This window comes from Pomacea canaliculata, linkage group LG2 (assembly GCF_003073045.1).
Source record: "Pomacea canaliculata isolate SZHN2017 linkage group LG2, ASM307304v1, whole genome shotgun sequence".
NCBI lineage: Eukaryota > Metazoa > Mollusca > Gastropoda > Architaenioglossa > Ampullariidae > Pomacea > Pomacea canaliculata.
In genome coordinates, this window is record NC_037591.1 from 22,426,003 (window position 1) to 22,452,634 (window position 26,632).

At 43.0% G+C, this 26,632-nt stretch overlaps 2 protein-coding genes across 4 annotated transcripts in view; one reads left to right on the plus strand and one right to left on the minus strand.

Moving 5' to 3' along the window:
• Positions 1-7,341: 7,341 nt before the first annotated feature.
• Positions 7,342-26,632, minus strand: part of LOC112556555 (WD repeat-containing protein 49-like) — a 60,872-nt gene continuing 41,581 nt past the window's right edge. For both annotated transcript variants that reach the window (XM_025225664.1, XM_025225663.1), the window contains 3 exons: positions 12,018-12,138; positions 11,484-11,587; positions 7,342-9,284 (listed from right to left, as the gene is read on the minus strand). In XM_025225664.1, the coding sequence (XP_025081449.1) occupies positions 9,096-9,284; positions 11,484-11,587; positions 12,018-12,138 (414 nt within the window). In that variant the 3' untranslated portion in view covers positions 7,342-9,095. The remainder of the gene's footprint in view (positions 9,285-11,483; positions 11,588-12,017; positions 12,139-26,632) is intronic.
• The window catches only part of LOC112556557, a 14,760-nt gene continuing 9,281 nt past the window's right edge, over positions 21,154-26,632 (plus strand). The window contains exon 1 of one of the 2 annotated variants that reach the window (XM_025225671.1): positions 21,154-21,628. The gene's annotated coding sequence lies outside the window, so the exon portion shown is untranslated. Of the gene's footprint in view, positions 21,629-21,946; positions 22,503-26,632 lie in introns of those variants that run through there. The other variant, XM_025225668.1, reaches the window with a different exon arrangement.

A 26,632-nucleotide genomic window follows, 5' to 3' on the forward strand; every position in this document is an offset into this window, starting at 1 on the left:
TATGAATCTTTTCTAGCATTGTAGTCCCTGCAAAAAGTTGCAGACCAATCACACTAAGAAAGCTTTTTTTTGCTAAAAGTTTAGTAAGCTGTGCATATATAAAACATGTATTATTCACCTATTTTTTCATAAACAATGTGATACTTTTTTGTATATTAAACATGATCAACAGTCTTAAGAGTTAAGGGGTTAAGGGAGTAGAGTTATTGACAGATTTTCACATATTTTCCACATTTGCAGGGATCCTGCACCCCAAACTTTTGTGAATATTTATTGCAGACTGCTAGAGCACTGATACCATGTGGTTTTACAGAAATACTTCTGATTTTGAAGGAAATGTAGTGCTTAAAAACATGGCATCAAGACAGTAAAATATGAATCGCTGTCTTACATGGTGTTCGAAAATACTGATGGTTCATTGTATATTACGTGGCCTCTCCATGCTGACTTAAGTTATTCACAATCACTTTGGTTAATCCGAACTAAATATTCCTGCTGTGTAACCTTTTATTATTATTGCACTGCAGCTTGTACACATCAATTTGTTTGAAATTTATTTTATAAAAAGTAGTAACCATTTTAAAATCTAAATAACAAGTGTTTGTTCAGTATTTTATGCATTTGTGTTGGTGACATAAATGAAGACAAATTATCTATGCCATTATCTTCTATTACTCAGATCCGGCCTTATTTGACAAATAGGCTGCATGCTAAAATAACAATCAGCTCCAAGTGTGTTATATGGATTATCTGTAGTAAAACTGCCACAATAATCAGGTTACAATGGTGTATGACAGTGTAGCAATTCTGTACCTCTACGTTAATGAATTGGGGAGGGGAAGTGGAATGGCAGTGATTTGTACTGGTCTTTGAAGCTGAGTGAATGTAGAGTGAGGAAGGGATGGCTGCATTTTAAGCTGGATGCATTCACTATTCACTTTTAAGATGGAGTAAGAATATGACACCCTGATAAGGTATTTCGTTGGCACTGATCATGATACTTCGTACCACCTTCTGAATTTATGTGTTGGACAGTGCTTTTGCATGCACCCATTTCTCTCTCTCACACACACACACCATTTCTCTGTCTGATCCTATAAAATTATTGCATTCTGATTTTATAACATATTTTCAGCACCTGTTCTCCAAGCATTAGAAGATCGCAATTTTCACTGACATTGTTTTCTTTATTGTGATTGTAACTTGGGACTGTGCTATTTGTGAGATGTTATTGGAAATAGCATATTATCTAGTCATTTTGATAAATGTTAATAGCTTTAGTGGTGAATTATTTTGTTGCTATATCAAAAAGAGAAAAACTTGCCCACATTTTCTTCATTGAACATTGAGAGGAACTCCAGAGGCCTTGAAAAAGTATATTGTGCACTATAGACTTCACAGGAATCCAAGATGTTTTCCTTCATTGGTGTGTCAGCAGGCCATGCCGCTGCATGCTTTTAGGTTCTGGTGGGTTACACAGTCCTGCAGGAAGTGAGGCACTGTCATTACAGCCATTCCTCAGAGACACTGGCGATTTGGTGTACATATGATGTCTGAGTGATGAGTGACCAATCCTCAGTCTCATGATAGTCACCTGTTCTTCTCTGATTTGTTCTCTTCAAAAGCAAATTTAAGTCTTGCTTATATGCTGCACTAGCTTGCTGTGAACTAGAAATGAAATCTAGAAGTGTGCCTGCACGTGCTGTCTATTTTATTTTCAGTTAGTAAAGATGAGAGGTGGGTTTTTTTTTTTCTTTTTCTTATGTAATTTGAGCTCCTAGCTCAATTGTTACTGAGGAATTGTCTGGATATCTTGCAATTGCATGCAGTTTGTTCTTTGTGTAGCTGGTCAGTTTAAGGAGGGTGATTGTCTGTACATAAAGTAAAAGAAGTGGCAGGAAGAGGTAAAAGGTGGAATTGGTGTTGGTGCACATTTGCAGATGGCTGGAGGTGCATGTGTACATATATATATTTTTTTTTTCTAGAGGAAAGATAATGGAATACATTTTTGATGCATGTATTTGTTTCAGTTATCATGAATGCTGTCTTTTTTGTATGTGGCCCTACCAAGGGATGACAAGTGTTTTATGTGCAAGTCATAACCATGGTGGTTTTTTGGTTTGTTTTGTTGTTTTGTTTTTTGTTTTTTTTGGGGGGGTGGGTTTGTTGACTGTGCCAAATCATTGTCACAATTTGCACTGTAAACGTTCTAGTGGATCTGTTTTTGTTATCTAGCTTGAAGATTTTATTATTTGTGTATGTTGCGTAATGCCACACTTTGTATGTATGGCTGCAGATTATTCACAACTTCTTTTGTTTTGGGGGAGATGGAAGAGGATACAGTTTTGCGTTTCTTGTCTTTCTTATTGTTAAATCTTTGTAAAGCACAATGAACCTGGTTTTGACTGGGGTACAGAGCTAAATAAGTTCTATGATGATGATTATTTAAGTGTAGTCATTTCTTTTTTAACTACAGTTTACTAAAAACACCAAAGATTAAGCAGTATTAGTAGAACTCCCAAGTGAAGAATTACTGTTGCGTTTATTACAAAATGCCTTTTCCACAAGTCTACGAAAATAAGTGTTCTGTTACAAGATATAACCTGTGTTTTGGAAATAAAATCTTATTACCCATGAAAACTTCATCTTGTAAACTCAATGATATAGCAACACCTAATTCAATTGTGTTTAAAGCTTTTTGAGAAATCAGCCCACTTCTCCACCTCCCCCAACACTAAGCCCCAGTCAAAAACATAAATAAAAATCACAATCTGATTTTGTGAAGTTACTGCAGTAGTATGTTTTGTTAAACTGCCAAAAACTTTCAGCTCAATTTTAACTTCGGATTCGTTCATTCAACCTTTAACTACTACCAGTTAATGAGCAGTTATGCCGCTCCGCCAGTCCTGGTAGTTGGGGGAACAACTGGATAGATGTAGGAGATTTGAGACCACTCCTGCCTTGAGTGGTGGTACACTTGCATGGAATGAATAGTCTGTTCTTTTATATTAGCCACTCAATTTTGTTTGCTTCACTGTTGACCACTTTTCAACATACCATGAATGATGTTATTACACAGAGTTTTGTGTCAGGTGATCCAATCAGCTTCAAGGACACCCATTGCTGTTTCCTTTTGTTTATCCAGTAGTGCTGCACTCACTGAGCCCTTCTACAGCGTTTCAGCGACTTGAACAAGCCCGCTTTGATGTTGTTTTGAAGTTTCTGTGACATAAACTATGTTTTGTGTGAATTTACAAACTTTAAAACATTGGCGTACATACGGCTGTTTCAATATACCACAAAGCTTAATTATGTCTTGTGTTAAATGCTTGTGTGTCAGTTTGAGAGTCATAGATGCTTGTGTTGTTGATTCTGGTGATTATAAATGCTTAAAGGCTAACTCTGAGAGCCATCTACGGCATTTAATCTAGTCTGGAAATATAAGTGGGTAAGGCAAAAAAAGGTGGGAGAGAACACGCCGAGCTGTACAAGTACCCATGTTTCATTATCCTTGTAAGTGCACACAATAGGGAAATATATATTACAATCTTCTGGTTCTTCATAAATTTTGGGACCCATTATTGTGATTATTGAAGAAAACCTTTGTTATTGCCTACATTTTAAGTATATTCTGAGAAGTATTGTAAAGTTATTTGATGTTGTATGCTCTATTTTGTTCTGCATTTCTGGATTGCCTAAAGTCTGCTATTACATTCAGTTGAAATGAACTTTCAATAAAGCACCGATTTACCGCATTCTGATGCTTTTGAATTGAAGAATCTGTTTTTATACTTCAGCTAGGGGGTTGAGGTACAGTTCAAGTCTCTAATTTTGTCCGTTTAAATGCTAAATGTCATGCTGCATTAGTAGTAGATAAGTTTAGCATAGTCTAAAGTTTATGCACTATGCATATCCTCACCTTCTAAAAGCCACATTTCTGTTATGTTGCTTAAAGTTGAGATGTGTGTGCATGAGTGCGTTGTTAGAGAAAGGGAGCATACAAACTTTTTTTCTAAGAACCTTGCCCCATTAACTTCTGTTTTGGTGTCTTTTTATGTCAGATCATAAAGAACGCATATCTTAAATCCTGGTTAGAAGGGCAAGGGTAGAACAGTTGAATAAGACGAGTATTATCATATTACTATGATGGGTAGCTGATCTTAAAAACTGTTTATTTTTTATAATAAGTATCTTTAGAGGCTTAAGACGCATCACAACACCTTTTGTGGTAATAAACTGAAGGCTGCCGTGTGTTTTGGTGGCTGCTGCTTATAGTTCTCAGCTTCTCAACTAAAATCTTGAGAACACAACTCGCTCAGTATAACAAACATTCTCTTTGTCTTGAAGTGCTTGTGCACAGGAAATGCAGTAATGCAGCGTGATTACAACCTCTTTCTGACTTGACTGCGTCTCTGCCATTTTGTCTCTTGTGGGGTGTGAGAACATGTAAGCGAGTCCTTCCCATTGCAAAGGGTAGAACCTGAGAGGCGTGGGGGAGAGGTGTCGAAGTGCGCATGCTCAGTAGCTGCTGTCGCGTAGCGCGATGTGGAATCCGGAACGCGAGTGAATGCAGGATGTTGTCTGAAGTAATCTTCGCCCCTCTGGCCACATTCTTTGGGCTGGGAGAGCCCGCAATACAAAGAATGAATGCCTGCACCCTGCATGAACTGGCGATGAGCACGTGTCTATAACTCTGCCTGTTCCATACATAATGCTTTCGATTTCCTCAGGTTGATTCTCACCTTTCTTGTGTAAGTCCTGTTCATCTTCAAGTGCGTATATACAGACCGTGCAAACACCACCGTGCCAGTACATCAGTATCGGTCGTTCCTGTACACCTGTGCGTGCATGTGATAGGGTATCCTATGACCAGCAGCTTAACTATAAGCTAGAAAAGATTTAATTGGCAACTTGAGACGGTATACTAGACACCCGCGAGAGGTGATGACCGTTGGCAGTTTCTTTTTCTCATATTGGTGAAGGGAAGAAGCCTGTCATTCATGAGTATCTATGAGATGAATAATTTCTTTGACACCTTCAAGGCACATAACATCCGATTGCTTGTTTGTAAGTAGCAATTAAGTGGAAGCAGTCCTTCACGTAACAGCAGCTTGGAGGAGGAGGCTGAGCAGGCAGTCGCCTGAGACCATCAACAGTCGTACCAACAATTAATTGAGAGGATGTTTACACCGCTGCTCACGCCATAGACTCCCAGCATCTGATCGAACTTTCCCTGAGGCAAGTCACTGCGGTGGTAACGCACTTTACTTACTGGGTGTGGCGTGTGATGACGTGGAACACGAACGCTAGCCGGTAAAAACTGAACGATGTTTGAAAAACATCAACAAAATAAAACTGGTTTCCACATCAAGAGGTCACAGTTGATTTTTTTTTTCAAATGGAAGATAAATGCAACGCCGCGGGATCTGAAAAAAGCTGTTTACGACTTGCAATGAAGACAGCTCTGGCCTACATTACTGTGGACGGAGAGGGGAAGGTGCAGGGCTGTAGCTACGAGGCCGAGATTATGTTACAGTTACCCCAGAGATAGCTATGCAAGTGTTATGAGGTCAGGGACTCGCCCCGACTTGCTTACTATCACAGATACGGGCACAGAAACTGAGACAACGGCTCGGGGTAGGCAAGTACCCTGGGTTATAACGACTGCATTGTGCAGGTATTATATAGCTGCCTCAAGAGTTGTTTTCTTTCCCCTAGAGAATAATGACTAGCAACAGGGCCTAAGAAAACGTTTCCTATACTGGGATGGTCTCCTCTCGTGCATGCAGGATTATTTCACTTAATTAGGGCCTTTGGTCGGCCACAACTTGATCAAGTGATAAGCTCATTAAATGCTTCGTAAAACCAGTGCAAAGTATGGATTCCGCAAGTAATCCAAAAGTTAGTTCAGCACAACATATCGAGCAAAAGCTTGTCACAAGAATCGAATCAAGAACTTGGATCATCATCATCATTATCATTATCTACAATCAAGAATACGACCATCGTGGGAAAGGGGATGATCTGCTGATAAAACCCTGATATAAAGAAATGTTTTTTTGGCAAGGGTAAATAAATTGTCTTTTTAGCTGCTGTTGTCTTTCCAGATCAGAATTTAATTTTATTGGCTGTCAAAGAGTGAGGATGCTACTCAATGTGTAAGCTAATAAAGCGTGGTCATCCCCACACCAATAGCTAATCACTTTAGCCAGCAGTCCAATGACAAAAGCATAAATTAAAAGAATAGCAATAGCAGCACGAAACCATAACTGATGAGAGGCAAATAAGTAATGATAATAAATGTCTATAGTGGTATAAAACATGGTGGATGCACAATCTGATGAAATTAGAGATAAAAATGAAAAGGCTAAAGTATCAGAATGGAGTATAGGGCAGTCAGTCGTCCCTTGACCGACACCTGTAGTTGAGTGGGGGAGGGAAGTCACGTGACTAGACACACCAGCCACTCGTGTCTATTGTGGGCGATAGTCAGCAGGTCCTGTACAGGTTGACCAGTCCAGTCTTTGATGTTTGTAAGCCAGGTCTTCCTCTGCTCACCGCGGCGTCGACCTCCGTCCAAGTGACAGGGTGTTGTGCCGAGTCACATGACCAAAGACCAGCTTTCGTCGCTTGACTGTTGCTAGTAAAGGTTACTCCTGGTGTCCTACGAGTGTGGCAATCTTGTTGCGTACAAAGTCGTTGTTCTGTATTACTATTGCAATTCATCTCGATAATCCTAAACATTGTTGTACACCTAGACCCGTGCGTGCGACCACACACGCACAAAACTGATAATTTTACTGAAATCTGCCCCTCCCAGCATCCACCTTTGTAAATGACAGTAATAAGCTTCTTTTCTTTTTTTTTTTTGTCCGGGAAAATGCTGCATCAACGTTCGCCCGTGTAAAGGATCCCAAACAGTTTACGATCAGCACTGGTGACAAAACTGCCGGGGGTCGGCACTAGAGCAGCATGTGATGGCCCAGGGCTGGTGTAAGGTGACCCGCTGGGACACGTGCGCCCCGACAGCCACGGCCACGTATTTGCATCACTGCATGAGCCAGTTGATGTAAATGATGCGCTCTGCAGACGTGGCAGAGTAAGAGCGTCTGACGAAAGAATCCCACGTCGCCTTTTGTCCTTCCTTCCCTCCCTCCGCTCGATGTCCCGAACCCCATCCCTCGTAAAGGCGATCTGATAACCTCCTCTGCCGACCTCCTGCTGCAGCGCGCGGCACAAGACTACAGAGAGAGAGAAGGGGGAGAAAGTGTGCGTGTTGGTGGAAGTGGGGATCTCATCAATCGATGACAGTGCCGAGCAAATGCAACGAATGGAAAGAAAAACAGTTGTGAACTTTATTTCACTCACATGCAGCTATAACAATTTTGGCGAGCTTTCAAGACCGGTTTATGGCCGGATGACACAATCAACGTTTTATTGCCGTTCACTTTAAAAGTTGGATACGGAGGAGAGAGTGCAAAGTGAGGAAGGGTAGTAAAACATAACTCTTCATAATCAAGACCGCTACAGCTTGAAGACTTCTAACGCAACCCCTCCATACATCAGCACTCTCACGTCTGACGTCTGTATCTGACGGTCTCCACAACACACAGGTAAACGCGCTCGCCAATGTAATGAGGGCGGCGATGTCTCGTCAGACCTCGTCTCGTGGGACACATCTTCTTGCAATGACACCTGCCGTCAGGAGTATACGTCTCTCTCTCTCACATACATATATTTGTGATTAAACCCAAACAACCGTTTGTAGTTCGTAAATGAATCCGTTTAAGGAATATTATAATCACCAAACGACCAAGGCACTTGAAACAAGGACATCAAATACAAAAAATAACAGAATAATTAGGACCTGAAATATTGCATGCTTGCACTGTAGTGAGGCAGATACTGGCCTGTACCTCTAGGCCTCTTCGTCGTCCATAACTTCACTACATCCCAGCAAAAGCTTCTTACTTTCAAGCCCCGCTGCTGGAGACATTTTGATCAGATAGCTTAAAATATCCGGCAGTCAAGGCACTCTAACAACGTTGACGTGAACTTGTCAATAACAACAAATTAAGGTACACATAAAACTGCTAGCGTGGAGCTTTCAGGTTCAGTTTCTTTCTGAACTGAAAAGAATTTGTAACAATCCCAACAAGTGACTACAGTCATGAGTATACAATATACCTTCTTTCACACAAGACTGATCAATGTCCCGGCATTCAAAATCAAACCTTTCATGAGAAAAAAAAATGAAATGCAAAATAATTTCCTTTTCAACATTTGCAAATATCGAACGCACTTCGTTAAAAAAAAAAAAAAAACACACGTTGCATGCAGCATGTGAATGGCAGGCAAACATGGGTCAACAAAAGAAGGAATATTTTTTTTCTGACTGGTTGGACACTCCTTGGAAGCATTACCTCAGTCTGTTGTTGACAGGCTACAGTCACATCAGCTTGTCGCCAACCTACTCGCCCTACTGCCGATGTAAAATATAGAAAGTATAATATCGTTATCTGCTCCAATCTTACTAGGTCTATAGATACAAGGTTCTATATTGCTCCAGTAGAAGGCTGCCTCTCTGCGGTGACCACAGTGCAGAATGCGTCACTGTTAGTCCAACGTGTTTACAAAGCACATTCTTAAATACAATAAATCTGACTCGGGGTGGGGTAGGAGTGAATTGTGTTCACTTCTAAGCGCTACTTGACTCCAACGAGCTTTTCTAGAAGCAAAATATCGACGATCCTGCCCAATCATTTTCTCAACAAAAAAAAAACTATTGATTCTCGCGGAACAAGATTTAAACGGTTCGTTCAAATAATGTCTCATAAACGACAGTCAAAATGGGTGACGAAAGTGCAAGTACAGCAGCACTTAGGCGAAGGAAAAACAAGAATTTGATTTGATATTCAATCAAGAGCTGGGGCTTCTCGTACCTGTTCCCTACCGACCTCCAACCCCGAGTCTTACAAATAAAATAACTACACAGTTTCGGAAATTACGAAAACGCGTTCATAACATGATTATGGTCATAAACACACACACACACGCACGCATTATCATATGTGTAATAACCCTGCCACCCCAGTCTACATGCTGCTGTCCCCGTGTGTTGACACAGAACTCCTGCTGGTGTGACCCAGGATGGCCTTCATCTTGACAGCCACCACGGCCTTCACACCCTTGCGTGGAGACGGCGCCACCCGAGGGGCAGGGGCTGCTACCTGTCCTCCCGGCGTGCTGACGTTCTGTGGGTTGGCCCGCGTGTTCTTGGGTTTCTGTGGACATCAAACACATCACAGCATCTATCTATTAATATATTCGGGCCAGACACTGAGAGTGTGCATATGTTTGTTCTTACATGCTTGCTCCAGTGTGTAACGTGTGACGTGTGAGGGTGGGCACGTGTCACTGTAGCTCCTAACACTTACAAACGCTCACATTTTTTGACGATGTTTTGTAATAGTGTGCACGTGTTGATTGTGACCAAAATGAAATTAAACGAGTGCAAACTGCTTTGTTTTTTGTTTTTTTTTAAATTATTTTATGTTGTTTTCAGGGATGGGGAGTAGCTGTAGCCTAGCTACAGCTACTGTAGCCGGCTACAAATTTTGTAGCTTGTAGCTTAGCCGGCTACAAATTAAAAAAAAGTAGCTTGTAGCCGTAGCTACATTTTAGAAAGTAGCTGTAGCTTGGCTACATGTTGGCTACTTTCACGACTGTAGCACTCTAGTAGTGTACAAAGTATAATGTCTTTGGGTTGTAGATTTGCATCTATATTCCAGAATGTTCAGCACGGCAGCAATGTAAAAGATAGAATGTCTTTGTGCGAGGGCGGAAATGATGTTCAACAATGTAGCAATGTTCAAAGTAAAAATGTCTTGTCTTTGCGCGAGGAGGAAATGATGTTCAACAATGTAGCGATGTTCAAAAATGTCTTTATTGCGACGAAATAGAATGTCTGTGCTAGAATGTTCGAGGGTAGGGAGAATAAATAGCAGGCTGACAGTGGTGGAGATATAAAAAATCAGACATGGTACCCCCGACTCAGTGTGAATGTGGCAATTAAATATTTAGAAAATATTTAGAAAAATGTTCATTTTATCAAAAGTAATGTTTACCATATTCTCAAATGCATCACTTTGTAGCTTATGCATTTCTAAAAAAAATTGCAAAATTTTACTGCTGTAGCACAAGCCAATCTTGAGAAATATGTTTTATAGTTTAGGACTGGATGTCAAAAACGACAAACAGAGAAATTCAAGCTTAAAGATTTAAAATAAATATATCTGTATCAGATCATTTTTGAAAAATATATTTCAGTGTTTATATGCTACATTTGACATCCTACTATATAATTAAAGTCTATTCTAGTATGCCAGGACTATACTTTTCACCCTATCAGCTTTTGGAAACAGTTTGTGTTCCTTTTTTGTTTTCAGTTTCAGTGTTAGAAAAAAATGCCTTATGATCTGCTTGCCTAAATTAGATTAAGCAGTGTTTTACTTATATTCCATGCAAACTCATTTATTTCAATGGTCTGTTGTTCATGTCACAGTATTGATAAGAGGTTGACATTTTTCATCACCACATAACCTAACTTATTGAAAATTCACCAGTACCTGATACTTAAGCATCTGTTTAGTTTTCATTTCTAAGTAATAGGGAACAAATAGTTAGAGAAAACAAATGTTTATCGGAAACTTATATAATTTCTTTTGTCACTAAAACAGATGAGGAAAAAGATCCAGAAATGTTTAATATAATCGTAAAATACGTGTACTTATTGTGTGAAAAAGGCCGGGGAGGAAGGGGGCAAGGAATGAATGAAAGCATTTATGGATTCACTAAATAAAATTGTCGGTATATCGCAGTTCTCCGTTTCATTATTATAATAAAAACTTTGTAAAGCAAGTAATAGTGTTAGTGTGTATGTTTGATGTTTGTATATTGCTACAGCTAACTTGTTATAACATCACGCTTTTAAAAGTAGCCAAAAGAAGCTGGCTACATTTTAAAAGTAGCCCAAAGTAGCTGGCTACTTTTTGCAAAATTGTAGCTGTAGTGTAGCCGGCTACGTTTTGAAAAAAAGTAGCTGTAGCCTAGCCGGCTACAAATTAAAAGTAGCTTGCCCATCCCTGGTTGTTTTCATATAAAACAATCATAACAAAATGAACAACAAACATAATACAGGAACATGAGAGTAAAGATCTTCCCAATGGTAGTATTAGTGTGTGGCGGAAATAATTAATCGCATTAGGATTAGGGTAGTACACACACACCAAGAAATCCAGACTGGTGTTTGATACTGAGGCAGGAAGAAATATCTCTGTCTGACCATGGACGTGTATAAGTTCGTGGTTTGACTGCCTGGTTACTGCGTCGAGCTTCCCCCTTCCCCTAGCCCCTCAGTGTCAGGTGTCTAGACAGGTTCCCCTGTTACGTAGGCTCTCGACCTCAACTCGACTGACCCCTACCTGAGCGCCGGTCAGCATCATGGAGTGGTAGTTCTTCATGTTCCGCTCGAAGTCGAGGATGTAGCTCGGGAACAATGCCTTCTCGTCGAAGGCGGCCCTGATGGCTGCAAGGAACGTGAAAAAGCATTGAAAGACATGATACACGTGCTAATGAAACACACACTAAAAGACATGACATACTAAAAGACATGATATACTAAAGTCTAAAAGACATGACACATGCACCAAAGGACAATATCACACTATCACAAGGCGAGCTCCACACTGCTCATACAAGCAGTCACACACACACACATCAGTTTACAGTACATGTATGTATGTACGGTAATACTCAAACAGGTAGAAACTGTAACTGTGTAACAGACCAATCGATCGCTGGAAAAAATCACTATGGGGGAAGGGAGGATGGAAGAGAGAGCGTTCAGGATAAAAAGGGGAGAGAAAGTGACGATCCTGTTCCCGAAGGAAAGGAGGTGGTGGGGGTGGAGGAGAAAGGTGGAGAGAGGGGCTGGATATGACGTAACAGACTCTTACTGTCCCCCAGAGCTGGTAACTTAGGTGCAAGTCCCGGACTGCCCGGACGTTGAGCGAAGTACTTGTCGGGGTCAGGCTTCACAAGCTGCTGTACCGCCTCAAGTTCTTTGGTGTCCAGAGCCTGCCACACAACCAACCAAACAGGCAAGTCGACAATGAATATGCTGATATGTCTGAGCGTGTGTGTGCGTGTGTGTGACAGAGACACACAGAGAGAGATATAACTGGTCGTTGAGTAGTTTATTATTTATTTATATTTGGAGGAGCGCGTGAGAGACGTCGTGGATAGTGAATGCAAAGTATTGTATCGACTTTCAAAGAAAGTTTGAATAATCCCCTCCTGGCGCTATGACGACATTGAATTCATTAGAAGACATTGGATCAATGCACAGAGTCAAAACAAAAACAAAGGAAGAAGAAAGCTGCAGCAAGCAAGACTGGTACAAGTATACAACACCGTATCCGTGAACCCGTGACGTTAGCGTCGACACGAGGTTAGCAGGGGGAGTGGGGGGGGGACAACCAACCGTCCACCTAGTGGGGGGCTGATGGCCGTCCTTTACCTGGTGCCACGTTCGTGTTCAAACACCTCCCACCACGCGTGATGACGTCAAACAGCGGGGAACAATGTGGTGAGACGTGTTTTGCACCTGTGATCTACCTGTACAAACCTGCCGGACTGACGTACACTGCCGGATAATACCGATCTACACGCCGCTCAAAGCTCTTGACAAGGGGGGAGGGGGGCTAGGGGCGGGAAGATGAGTCCAGTCGTTGCATCTTGTCCCCGTAGTTAGAAACTGGTGTACACACACCACAGATGTAGGTGTACCTCCTGGAATGTACTATAAAGTAATAAAGTAAAGAGACCTCAGGGGAAGCCATGTTTGCGGGGTCTGCACATCGCTTCGCAACTTCGGAGACACGACCCTTTGCTCTCGTTTTGGGCCACGTGGCCCCTCGCTTCATAACCACGGAACCAGAGTGTACGCCCCATGGCGCCTTTAAAACCTTCTGATTCTGGTCCTCATTTATCAATGAAACTTTACCAGAGAGTATAGATACTCTCTACCAGGCACGTGAAGCTGCGGGTCCCCCGAGGGCCGCATGAGTCACATTAGTGTTGTCCTGAGGGTGACACACGTGTACAGTGTCCTGCTCTCGACCCTCTGACTTTACTTCGCGTTCATGGCAACGACCCTGCACGGCCAAGTGTGACGGCCTTCCGAGACTACCTTTCCCACCAAGCTGTGCTGTTGTCTGGCAACGACACCAGCAGTGGAACCGACAACAGGCCAGACAAAAATGGTAGTACAGGCAGCCACAGGGACGAGGACGGGTGGAGGATGTGCTTTCCCCTTCTCCACCCTCCTTCCTTATTGATCCCGTTATTGATTTCTTTCTTTTCTTTTCGAGATTGCCGCCTTGCCTTTCAAAATCTTAATGGTTCATCGCGCTATGCAGGAAGTCAGTCCTCTCGCCCAGCTCTTGCAGGCGAGGTCACGTACCCGCTGTTTCACTCAATACCTCTTGTCACACACTGTGCCTTGTACATCAAGTCCATTCTTTAGCTTACTTTTCATAAATGGCGCAAGGATGGGGAAGGAGCGAAGAAGGGCAGAGAGAGGGAGGGAGGGAGAAAGAACACACAATGTAGGTGCAGCACACAATGGGCAGAGGAGGAGGGAGAGAGAACCAGAAGAGCAGTTGCCGAAGGCAGACGAGATCAATAAGATGCGAGTCAATGCCGCAGGGCATCGTCTACAAAGGATCACGTGAGTACAGGGGTAAGTGGAAGGGGGAGGGTCCTTGCGAAAAGTCTGGACAAAAAGGTTAATAATTATAGCTTGGTGGTCCGCTCAGCTCCCCGTCATTGATTGTAAATAGCAACCACCCCACATCCTCCCGCTTTTCTACTGCACGGTGAGCCAGGTGTAACCGACAGGATCCGACCCGCAAGCTCTACCTGTTGCCCTCCAAGTTGGCAACAGCTGCACATCTTGCCGCATCCAATCGCTTCTAAACCTCATCTCCGCCGAGATGTAACGGTGACAGGTGGCTGGCGTGTTGACAAATCATGGAGGTCACACGGAGTTGTAGTAACAGCGCAGTTACAAGCAACATAATACCTGCAGCTGTTGGAACAAACGACACACGAACAAGCAAATGCAATAAAAGCCTGGGCCACACGGCGTCACACTGTCAAAGTCGCTGCAAGACACAGGTATCTCATTACACGGCAGTGGTGCTGAATGCTAGACACGTTCTGCACATTACGACCCTCTGTGAGTCACACCCTCCCTGTTTGTTTATTGTCAGATGTCACTTGAAGATAGAGCTGCAACAGTGCACACACTTTTCTGTTCATTATTTTCTCACTAGATATCTGGATAATTCTCCCTTCCAGCTTCATCTCTTTTGCGGATACAAATCCACGAATGTCTTTGGACATGCAACGACGTTCATGGCCGCCGAGAGCCAGCTCGGGCCCCGGGACAGACGACCTCTCCGGGCCCCTTGTACTTGTAATCCTAAATTATTTTCCCAGTATATAATGTATGTTTACATTTCGAATCTCAATATCTACACTCAAACTCAACTTCTGCATGTGTAATGCTTGGGTGTTCTGTCCTTAGACCTTTCTTTAAAAGAAAAAGAAAAGGAGAAGAAGAAAAAAAAATCCAGTGACCAAGGCCGGGCCCCCTTGACAGCTGCGGGCCCGGGTACACCAGACCCTGCCCCCCCCCCTCTCGTCAGGCCTGACGACGTTAAAAAAAAAAGACCAAATACTAACATGATGATATACACTTACATATTTCTTTTGTCAAGACTACAGCCAGCGGGGCAACTCATTAACTGGGTATCATTTATCAGTGATGTTTGCAGGTGGACGGAGGGGTTCGGCACTTAAATTCTGGGAAACCGCAGCTTGCACTGATCTGAAAGACAATCTGACCCAGTCGTCCACCTTCATTACCTAGCGTGGGAAAGAAGGGCAGAGGCTCAGGATTTCGAAAACAAGAATATCGTTTCACGGTTGACATTTTGAAGCTAAACGTATATAACGCTCTTTCTGCCTCACGTGAGCAGGTGAAGTCTGCCATAGACTGGAGAGTAGTAAAGATAAAAGGTAAGGTAAAGGTCATCCCCTAACCTTTTCAGGTCGTTGGGAGTGAGGTGTAAGAGACCTGACTGTTCTCGGGGCCAGCTTGACATGAGGGTGCTGCTCATCTCCTCTCACTCGCTCGCCTTACCTTCTCACACCCTCTAGAGCAGACCTGATCCGGCCCGCCTCCTGTCTCTGACCGGCCCGCCCGCTGGCCCGCCCGCCAGTATATATACTATACATACAGTACTGGGTAAAACTGAGTTAACTATATTAGTCCGGCCCTCTAAGACCATCCCAATTTCTCATACGGCCCTTTGGGAAAATTAATTGCCCTCCCCTGCTCTAGAGTCTAGACTCTACACAGTCAGGTACCCATTCCCGCCAGCTGGGTGGACTGACGGGGAAGTTTGCTACGCTACCCGGGTATCCAACCAGCGGGCTCTCAGTTCGGACGCCAGCACTCTAACCACTCGGCTCTCCACTTCCTTTATAAAGATGCTCAATCAGAAAGATGCGTCATATCAAAATGACCAACGCATCACAAGCGGCTGTGATGACAACTGACAGACATTTCAACATTCATGTGTCGATACTAGAAGAAATATGAATCCAACCACAGAAACTGTTTCTAGTGATGTAACTTACTTTATTTGTTTACTTACCATGTTTATTCATTTACCTGTCTTTATCCATGCAGGATAAATAAAAATACTGAGGGGACAAGAATATCAAGAACTACCTCCGGTCCAATGCTTGAGATATGATTCTTTGTAAAGTATCAAAAATAGGTAGAGAGGATAATGATAAATATATTTACGAGGGAACAGAATATGTGTAGAGGGCCGGATGTCATTTGATGTGACGTCAAAATAACGTGACGACAAAGACGAGGGAGGACGTTAAGAGAATGACGAGAGGCATTAATCAAAGAAGAAGCAGGACTTTCTTTGACTTGCAAACCTTGAATGGGATTATTCAGTTTATCTTATTCTGATTGTCACGTGATTTTTTTTTTTTTTTTTTTGTGATCGCGATAGCCGGGTGAGTCAACTAGTTTTTATTTCTTGTTAAGTGTTGTTTTGTGGTTTAACACTGAAAGCAGGATGTGTTGTCATGCCACTACCCAGTGCTCGTGTGTGTGTGTTTATTGTTAAAGCCTTATGGTTTATCAGCCGTTAGTGCATATTTAAATATTTTAAACTAGTATTTAGTATTTAATTGCAGATGCGATCATCGTAATAATGTCCATCGTCGATGTCGGTGCGAATATGGTCCGGTCACATAATTTACTGCTTTATAACCTCTGTAACACCCTTTCATGTCTGTATTTTTCCAAAACCAGTCGCTTTCTGGCACAATGATCGCCAGAGGTAGGACTGACTGTGGTTTGTTTGGTGTACACTGTACAGAGTGGCCGCTGACACCACAGTATCACAGGTGACTCAGCGGCACAACAAGGGACTGACTGTGTGTGTGTGGGTCCCGGGTTCGACACCCAGCATCGCAATGCACTGATGGGTGTGCAGCCCCCAGTTATCAGTACAAGTGGGCTCTAGTGGCGGCTAAAAATACTCTCACCATGATAATTATTTGTCATACATAACGTGGCCAAAGGATGGGTTAGCAAACAGGTTGCGCACACAAGCGGTAAAAGCTTGGATAAAGAGCAAGTAAATAAGCTTTGGACATGTACAGTTTAAGCAGGTGTACTACAAGGGCGAACAGATCACGAAGATCTTTTTTTCTTTTTGGCATGAAAAGTGAGTTTCTCCATAGTCGATTCGACCACATCATTATCCATGCGATGGTAAGACAATAAAATAAATGAATTTTGATTTAGTCTCCTTTACAGACGTTGTTGACCCGGACACGTCAAACTTTTGTCGTTTTCATTATTTCTACCAGCGTGCGTGTGTAACTCTAGATTCAACGTTTGGTAAAGAAAGTAATAAATAAACAAATTATTTAAGTATAGCTTCCATTTGTAGCTCATCGTGTCAAGGAATAGCTTAAACACTGTGGTTTTGCGTGTGCATGTGCGGGTACGCAGACGGTCGAAACCCCTTTCCCCACCCACACCCCTCAAAAAAAAAAAAAAAAAAAAATATCACGTTTCTGTGTATGCGTGTGCGGATGTGGGAGTGAATCTTATGTGTGTGTGTGGATCTTATGCGTGTGTGTGTGGATCTGTATGTGTGTGTGGATGTATATGTGTGTGGGGATGTATGTGTCTATGGATGCAGTCAGCATGTATCAGCTCAGTTTCACAAGGCAGTAACACCTACTGGCTGATTAATACGTTTGCCGCTTGTCACCACCGCAGTAAGAGGCTGAGATCTCGTCTCCAATCTCCACGTTCATGGCACCTGTTTGCAGGGCTGTCCGTTGGAAGGGGTGGGTGTGTTCTCTGGGTACCTACCTACGGTTTCCGTCCCTCTCCCACTCCCCTGCGAAATCTCCCACAACGGTGAAAGCGCTTTCCTACTAAACCAAGCAAACTTCGTTTTTTTCCACGGCTTTCGATTTTTTAAAATTGAAGTTTGTTTGTTGTTCATGGATATCTAAAGGTGGTTCCCTGTTTGGAAGTGTGCAGTGTGACTCCGCTATCAGTGGGTGTGAACCCAAATGAAGTGGCGTCTACTCGTGGTTGATTAGCTCGATGCGGAGTAGGTCACTAAGGAGACAAGATATAAGGGTATATCAGGGGTGGCTGAGGAAGTGGAGCGCGACAGGTGCCCTACGTACCTACTTGCACAACAGATATGATATATCGGTAAACATACTGCTGTGTCCCACTTTATGATCACACACATTCTCTCTCACATTTATACAAACATTTACACGCATGCAAGCATGAGCATGAAGACTGCGCACAGAACTTGTCAATACAGGCAGAAGTTGATGAATATAGATTTCCTTCTCTTGACATCAAAAACCTTGGCGCAGACGGAAAGGTGAGAAGGAAGGTGGGGTAGAGGGGGAGGAGTGTAAAATCATCCTGCACCCTGTGTCCCAAGGACACCTCGTCAACCCACATTACAGACAATTACAGACAACAGAAGGTAAATAAAGCGAAGCGAAGCCAGAACAACAGTTGCTGGGAAGGTCAGACACTGAGCTAAACATCGCTGCCTCTCATTAATCAGTGATTCGCTTCAGATCACAGCACAGCAGCCTGGAATCGCGTCACGTGGAGGAGACAAGGGGCAGGCGGAGCAAAGCGACCTTCGACCCCTGCTACCTGTAGCCACGTGACTACGCGTGAGTAGACCCTCCTCACACGCAACTGCAACCACCTCCCTCCTCCTCTGTGCATCCACCCCACCCCCAGATTTCTTTCAATCGCAACTGCCAGCCGGCCGGTGCCACGCCATTCCCCAGCTCACCTTGTCTGTGGATATCTGCCACGTGGTGTTAGTCTCCGTGTCAGTTGAAATGTTTTGGCGGGCCTTCTCTGGGAGTCTGTATTTCTAGGTTTGTGAATTTATTTATATTTTATGCATGTGCAACGCATGTGCGGAAATGTGCAGCAGAAATGTCCGCTGTTTGACCGTTTGACACTTGCGGAACAGTTCTCCAGTGATAATCAAGCCAAAACACAAATTACTGTTTCGTGGTGTTCACAATTTTTAAAAGAATCCTAAAACTTACTAATCATTCAGTTACACATCCTGTGTTTTTCAGTGCGTAACAAGTTAATGAGTGCATTTAGCCTCATCATCGAGGAGGAAACGCTGGCGATGAACAGGTTTTACTAAACAGCACAACTCCCTCCACTCGCCATTGTTGTTGTTGATGTTTGTCCTTACGCTCTGCCCAAGGCACGAGTCTATCACTGGGTTGCTCAGGGTTGTTTTTCTGATGCATCAGGCCCTTGCGTGCTGAGTTTCTGGGAAAGTCTGTATTGCTGTAGCCTAAATATCGGCATTCTCCACGTGTGGGCGTAATCAAGTAGTTAGTGTCAGGCCGTCCCTCTGAAATTCCTTATGCTTCTTCCAGCTTTGCAGCACGCCAGGCAGTCAGTGCGATCCCCCGTGTGTCCCAGTGTGCATCCAGCACAGTTCTGACATCAGCCTCACAAGGACTGAGACCTGCCAGACTGCAGTGACGACATTGCTGGACGCAACAACACAAAGCACCACCAGAACTGTCCCGACAGGGAAAAGACACTGTCTCATGGCCCAGGGAGGGTTCCGTAGTCTAGTGGTCAGTGCACTCCACTGTGGAGCAGAAGGCTGCTGGTTCCAGGCCTGTTTAGGCCGAAGCACTTTTTTTTTTTTTGCTTTCCTACCAGCTGCTCGCAAATGGGTTTGTGATTTATCAGAGGAGATAAAGGTCGTGGAAGGAAGCCCTCGACACGACGCACCGCTTACGTTCACGGAATCTTTCCTTGACCTTTTTACTTGCTTGTTGCCTACTTTACTTAAGTTCCAGAGATCTGTTGGGCAGTTGGTATACGCTCACACGACCAGCACTCCAACTGCCGGGATTGTATCTGATGCCACTGAATCTGACGATGACCTAAGGTCCAGACAGTCATACAGATATTGGCGTTATATTATTTTCTTCCTGCGTGGACAAGCATGCCATAACGACTGAAGCAAAGAAATGCATGAACACAAGACAGTGGAAAATGATTGTTGCTAATAAAAACGTATTCACGTTTAGACCGCTGATTGTGCTCGTAGAATACACGCCCGCTTGGAAATATTACAGATAAAGTACTGTACTCAGTATGACACTTAAGTTTAGTCACATAACTTTACCTATTTATTTTAACTGATTGTCAGGGACCTAGTCAGAGTACTAGGACTGAGCACGTGTGCGGATGAAAGGGTGTGAACGATGGACGTTTCCTAAATGCTCGAGTGGTCTGTGTGACTAAACTCCGCAAGCGCCAGCGCCTTATCCTGGCCCGTACACAGCTCAAGGAGCTTCACAAATGACATAAGGTGACGTCAAAAAGAAGTGACGACAAAGGAGTTGACGTCAGAGAGCGGGAAATGAGGAGAGGAGAGCGGTCATGTCGGTGGAAGAGATTGAGTGTGTTAGAAGAGACAGTGCCAAGACAGTGAATTTTAATAGTGTGTAAGGAGTTCAGTGCACTTCGTAGACGTGAGTAGAAAGAGCCATTGTGATAGTGACTGGGTGCTTCCGTGCTTTGATTAGTAAATATAGGCAAAGTCGTACAGGCAAATCATTTTTTGAATTGGAGAGAAAAAACGCGCAATTGTCGGACCCGCTGGTGTGCTAGAAAGAGTGGGAAGGACAGGCACTAGCTGTGTGGTGACAATGATGCAAGCAAGCTAGTTCAGTAATGGCACTTGACTACACTCCTCTGTTGAATCTGTTCAGCTCAACTACCCTCTGTTCAATGGGATCGTATCAGACGTCCATGTTCAAGCAACTAGTTTCTATAACACAGGAATTAACCTTTCGAGTCGAGATCCGAAACCACGCCACCCGAATGTGGTGACAGGCGCTTCATGAAACATAATTATCTCATAAAACACAATTATCGGGACCCGTCGCATCCTTATTATTATGATGATAATGATGACGACGAATTTTATTAGAGTAATTTAGCCATTGAGTACGAGCAAATTATATTTTGAAAAATACGGGACTACTGTACTGAGTGCAGTCCGTGGTGATTCCACAGTATGAGTTCTATCAGTTCAATGAGGTCATTCGGCGTGGGTGATGATTGTAGTGGGTGTGACAAGTAGCTGACATTCGAAATAGTTTAGGGGCATTTATTCATTCATTCATGGTATGGCATAATTCTGTCCTTTTGCCACTGTAGGATGAGCGAAACAGGACGAATTTGCAGCCACAAAAGATATAGGCGTCCATACTAGAAACCCAAGATGCCACACACCACGGGCGGCGATTAAGAGACTGCACGTAGTTATGAAGCGAGGGCAAGTCGCTGCCCTGGGGCAACGTGGATAACCTAAGATTAAGAGTGTTGTTTCCAAAGTTATAAAGCCCGTGCTCAGACCTCGCAAATGTTTAACCTCTGAAGCCGTAGTAATAAACCAATGACAAAGACGTCCTGGAGTTAAACACATGAAGTAATGTTGGCGGGGGTCTCGACTCTGGTTCATAACCTCCGAAGCGAGACGCTTTTCCTCGAGGTCCCCATTTCGACCTTTGAAGTTTGGGGGACGGCTTATTCTCGTTTCAATACCACGCACCCAGGCGTGCATCCTCATGACCTCCTAGGCCTTCTCGTCACTGAAGGCGATTAAGACAAAGACAATTTGGAGCTGTCAATACTCACAGTGGATCTCACCGTCAAAGCCCGCTGTCACGTCAGGAAATTCGATCAGCGGCGGCGTGATTATCGCCAGTAATGCACGTTCTCGTGCTAGATGGATATCAATGACAGTTCACAACAAGGTCTCAGCTAACTGTATGAACATGGGGGAGGTGGGTGACCATTCGGTCTTGTTACCAGGGCCGGCGATACCCAGCCCCGGGACAGACGACCTCTCAGGTAAATATAAACTATTATCATCTTTCCAGTGTATAATAATGAGCTTACAATTCGATTGTCAATATCTACATTTCATTCAGTAACGTAATATAGACTGCAAAACATTAGGAACAGTACGCTATAAGATCCACGTCACTACCTTCAGTGGTTAATCACTGAGGACAAAGGACTTCAAAGGATCCAACTTGTAGTACCCCGTAGAAAAGGAAAACAGTCCACTGAGAAAGGTCGGGCCCCTTTCATAGCCGCGGGCCCAGGTGCACACCCCACCCATCCCAGGTATCGTCAGACCTTTGTTATCAACAATATACGGGTAGGAGACATGGCTGTAATGGCTTCTCACCCGGATGTTCAGACAACAGCTAATCTCTAGTTTTCGCAAGCAGGCGTCGACATCGCTAACACAATGCAACAGGTGTCTGCCTGACAGACCCATTGGTACATTCATTCGCTTCTCTGCTTGTTTTTCTTATCATCTCGCATCGCCGGCACCACCGAGGGGTTGTAGAGGGGATAACCTCCTCTACGTCATCTCTCCCTCTTCGTCAGCACCCACTAAGGTCAACAAGAGAGAGGTATGCTGCCTCCCCTTTCCTTCGATGACGTGGACTAGTCCTCTCGCAGCTACACGCCCCGTCACTAGGCAGGTCCAATAACGTGACAGGGGAGAGAGAGACTTTCTCAGGATGTCGCCGTCGGCGATAAGATTTCCGATGTTTTCCCCGAAGCCTCCCCAGTTCAGCAAAAGCAGATTGGGTCAGGAAAAGAGACCTGCTGGCAGCTATGTGTTAAACGGCGACGACGACACATGGTCGTGAATGATTGCAGGCATGTGGCCGAGCGTCTGCGGGGCGAGTGGAAGCAAGATGGCAAGGTAAGGAACGCTGGTGCACACACAACTTTGTAGGCCTGCAACTCCTCGCGCCACAAGCCAGGCAGACGCAATGAGCCAGCTATCGATGCAAGCAAGCCTGCAACTGTGCTTCCCAAGTCCTGGCAGACAGAGACAGGCGTACAGGCACTAAGAGGGTATAGTCAAATTACGCACTATTCTTCCCGGACTGACTAGAATATTTGTGATTGTCAATCTCTACGGAGGTAGGAATAAGGTACAAGCCAGTCCCCACCCTCCCAAAAAGGGTTGAATATTTAAATATTTGGAATCATTGCAGAGGCCTGACCAGTTAGGGCGCAGCATGTAGTTCATGCATAAAATCAATGTATATCTCTATCCAGCAACATCACTGGCCTTTTTGAGTTTTTTGTTTGACAGAAAGGCTTCCAAACATATGTGAAAACAATATTTAAGAAAATCTTGAAACTAATTTGCTGTGAAGTCAGTTTAACTAAGTGCACACATCTGGGGATCAATGTGCTAGGCAAATGCCTTTATGAATTTATAAGAGGATTCTTTTGTTCCCCTAAATGTGTGTATGGACAAAACCTTGTCTAAAAGGTACATATCACAAAAAGGTTGAGTCTGAGAGAATGAAACTCAGACTTGGGTTGACAGGTTTGTCTAGTTTGAAACTGTTGAGCAGCTCTGCAAGTTGTAATGTTGTTACATCTAATGGACAATATGATATTGCTGGTTTGAGTGATGCTGGTTCTAGGCTAGTGGTCACAACGAGACAGGAGAAGAAGATGTACAGTAGAAAAAGGCTTAGTCTGTAAGACATCTCCATGGTATCCATAAACAATCCTGATGTGTGTGGTGTTGACATTTTCTGTTCTTTGTAATGTATTCACCTAGATATCAAGAAGAATTCTTGCCCGGAAGCTTTACACATTATTATTAAAACAGTGTTGCACCCTAACAGTCTTTAAAACTGTCCCTGAAATACATGAACTGGTTTAAGTTCTTTAAACTTTGTATTTGTGTTGATGGGATGACCATTCAAAAGTGAATGGAGTGGGAAAGCATGTGCACATTGTGTGGACGTGTATACACACACATACATGGCAGACAAAAGCAGATTAGTGAGAATGAGAAAATGTGTTTTCACATGTCAGTAATTTCTTTACAGAAAATGCTAACAAAAAGCTGTTATAAACATCTTTTGTCATTTTACTTGAAATATATTTGAACTCTAGTGTTTAAGGTGTATGTATATTATAGTAATATACTGTTTTATGCAGGTGCTTGAGATTTATATTGTTTTCTTTAACCACAGCTTCTCTTATTTCTTTACACCCACCCACTTTTAAGGTCTTGTGTGATATTGTGGAGAATATGTAAGCATGATACTTTATGGCTTTTCACTATATTCATCATTATACCCAAGAGCTTTAAAACATGCTTTTAGTTGCCTTCAGAGATACACTTCACTGGACTACCACTGTTATTTACAATACAAATCTCAGATTAGCTCATAACTTCATCAGACACTCTAGAGGTACTGAACTGAGCGTGGGTGAAATGTATTTTCTGTGTTTCTCTCCTCTCTTCATTTTTTTTATTAGCACTATACCTTCCCCAAGTTTAAAGTTTTCGTGCACTACTCCTCAATCTCCTACTAATTGTACCCTTCAGCTGTGCCTTGGCGTATGTTGGCCAATATTCAAAGACCACAGTGCAGTATCAACCTCAGCATGTCAGCAGGATCTATTTTTAACTCCCATGCAGGCGCACCACTGACAGCACAAAAAGGGCCAACTAGCCTGTGGTGCTTGGGGGGTGGCTAGCACACTTGCTAAGGGGCAGACGTACAGCATTCCATGTAAGCAAGAGGAAGGTTAGCTGAACACTGAGTTTCAACTACTCATTTATTGTGAACATCAAAGTTTTTTAATCAACTCTATAGATAAGGATAGTAAAAATTTTTCTGCTGTCAAGAACAAATAGAATGCAAATTAAGCAAACACATCAGTGATCAAGTGATCAAATGACTGTTATGTAAGTAAAGGTTATTATCTCGTTTTCGTGTCTGCTTTTTTCATGACTCATACATTACGTATAAATCAGAAGAAAGATGAAACATTTTTCAAAAGAAGTGTGGTGGTGTAGATAGGAAATAATGATGTTTCCTCATGAAACTCTTGTATGTAGACATGCGCATGAGAGTAGTTTTCATGTTCAGCGGTCATGTGTTCCCATACATAAAACCCGAGTTTACAGATCTCAGTTACAATTGATGAGACCATCTGACTTGCAGTTCTTAACGTTTTGTTTATAAAACAGTTATGACATTTATGATGCTATTATCAGCTTCATATTATTGGTTTATTTCCAAATAACTTGATGTGATGAGAACCTTAAGTATTTCTTATGTTTTTAGATGCCTCCAGCCATTTATATTTCCCCCTACATTAGCAAATTTTTTATGGATCTAGGACACTCATATATGATCTATGCACACTACTACACTGTAAAATGCTGTGCTTTTGGCGTTACCTGCCTTCAACTACACACGTGCAGAATAACAACAGAAAACTCCCAAAGACAGCAAAGATTAACCAAATAGTCATCAGTACTATGAGCTATAGTGTTCTCAGATAAACATCTAAAACTGCAAGAGCTGCAAAAGTCTTAAGGGTCATAAATGTCTTAAATGTGCACTAATGCATGCACTTCATTCTGCTATGATCTCTTTCTACTTAGCCCCCGCATGATAATCCTTTGTAGAGGACCAAAAACCCTACAATGCAGTTCGATTGTGTCTACAGTTTAACATTATCTTGGCTTTGCATAGTGCCTTTGTATCATAATTGTTTGCTTCTTTTTTTCAGAAAGTTGTTCCACTTCAGTTTTAAAATGGGCCTGCTGACAAGTGAAATGCTTGACCCACATGGCCTGACTTGCTGTAGCTTGCACCTGCATCAACAGCAAGTGGTCTCTTCTTTGCAAGACTGCCCCAGGGATACAGCACTGAATGTTTATTCCTTCACTGCAACCGCTCATCCTTCTGCCAACATGTATCAGCCACTGCCTATGTTATCACTTCTAGCTGCAGTGCTGATCCAGAGATATCATGAGGATAGTTCTGTGTTAAAAGTTCAGAGGAAGTCTTCTGTCCTAATACATTTTACAATAACACATGAAATGGGGAACCAGATGAGAAACATAGTCACCATTACAGGTGTTTCCAGCATTTCTTAAAGCAGCATCAAGCACCCTACAGCATCCTACATCGCTTAGTCATGGCTTCATTAGCACATCGCACACGGAAGTATTTTGTCATGATTTGCTTTTGACAATCTTTCTGCTGTGGGTGTATCATGGTACTTGTATAACTCACAAACTAATCCATCAGAACACATGGCCCAAGAAGCCATTCAAGCTGAAAGCCTCAGTTGCAGGATATCGATGCTATGCGTCCAAGGACTAGAATAATTTTTCAGGGATTCTTCACTCAAAATGCTGGTGACAAAAGCATGATACAGAGTTCTGGGGGGTATGACAACAAATAATGACAATGTCTCCATGGTGTAACTCTTAGATACGAAGCATGCAGATTTGTCTGGCCAGAATAACCCCATTCTGCCAAACGAAAATACTGAGTAACAGACAAATACCTAAAAAATCCAGCAATCAAGCCTACAGTTATTCTGGTCCAAGCTCACTTCCAAGTTAAAACCAGATATACTACAGGTTAAACAGGATTGAAAACGGTGGTGAGCAAAATGGAGACAAAAATAGTGCAAGTATGAATCTCCATTACAGTATGGTGAGAGCAGCATCTAGGGTGGATATATTGAGAATGAAGATACCCTATCCAAAAGAGGCTACGGCAGGGTTGGTGACCAAGAAGAGCATGGATATCAAGGATCTGCAGAATCAGGTTAGAGTTAGACCAAGTGAGCGCAGAGTTGGGGTCAAGAAGGAATCGTCACAGGTATTCTGACTTGGACAAAATAAAGAGGGAGTGAAGACTCGAGAAAGTTCAACGTGGAACACGCCAGCAAAGCCAGAGATAATGAACGGTCACAGAAGGATGCTTTCATTTATGGGTTAACTCGCCGTAATTCAGTACCTTTCTGAACAAGCGCCTTCTATTCTCAATC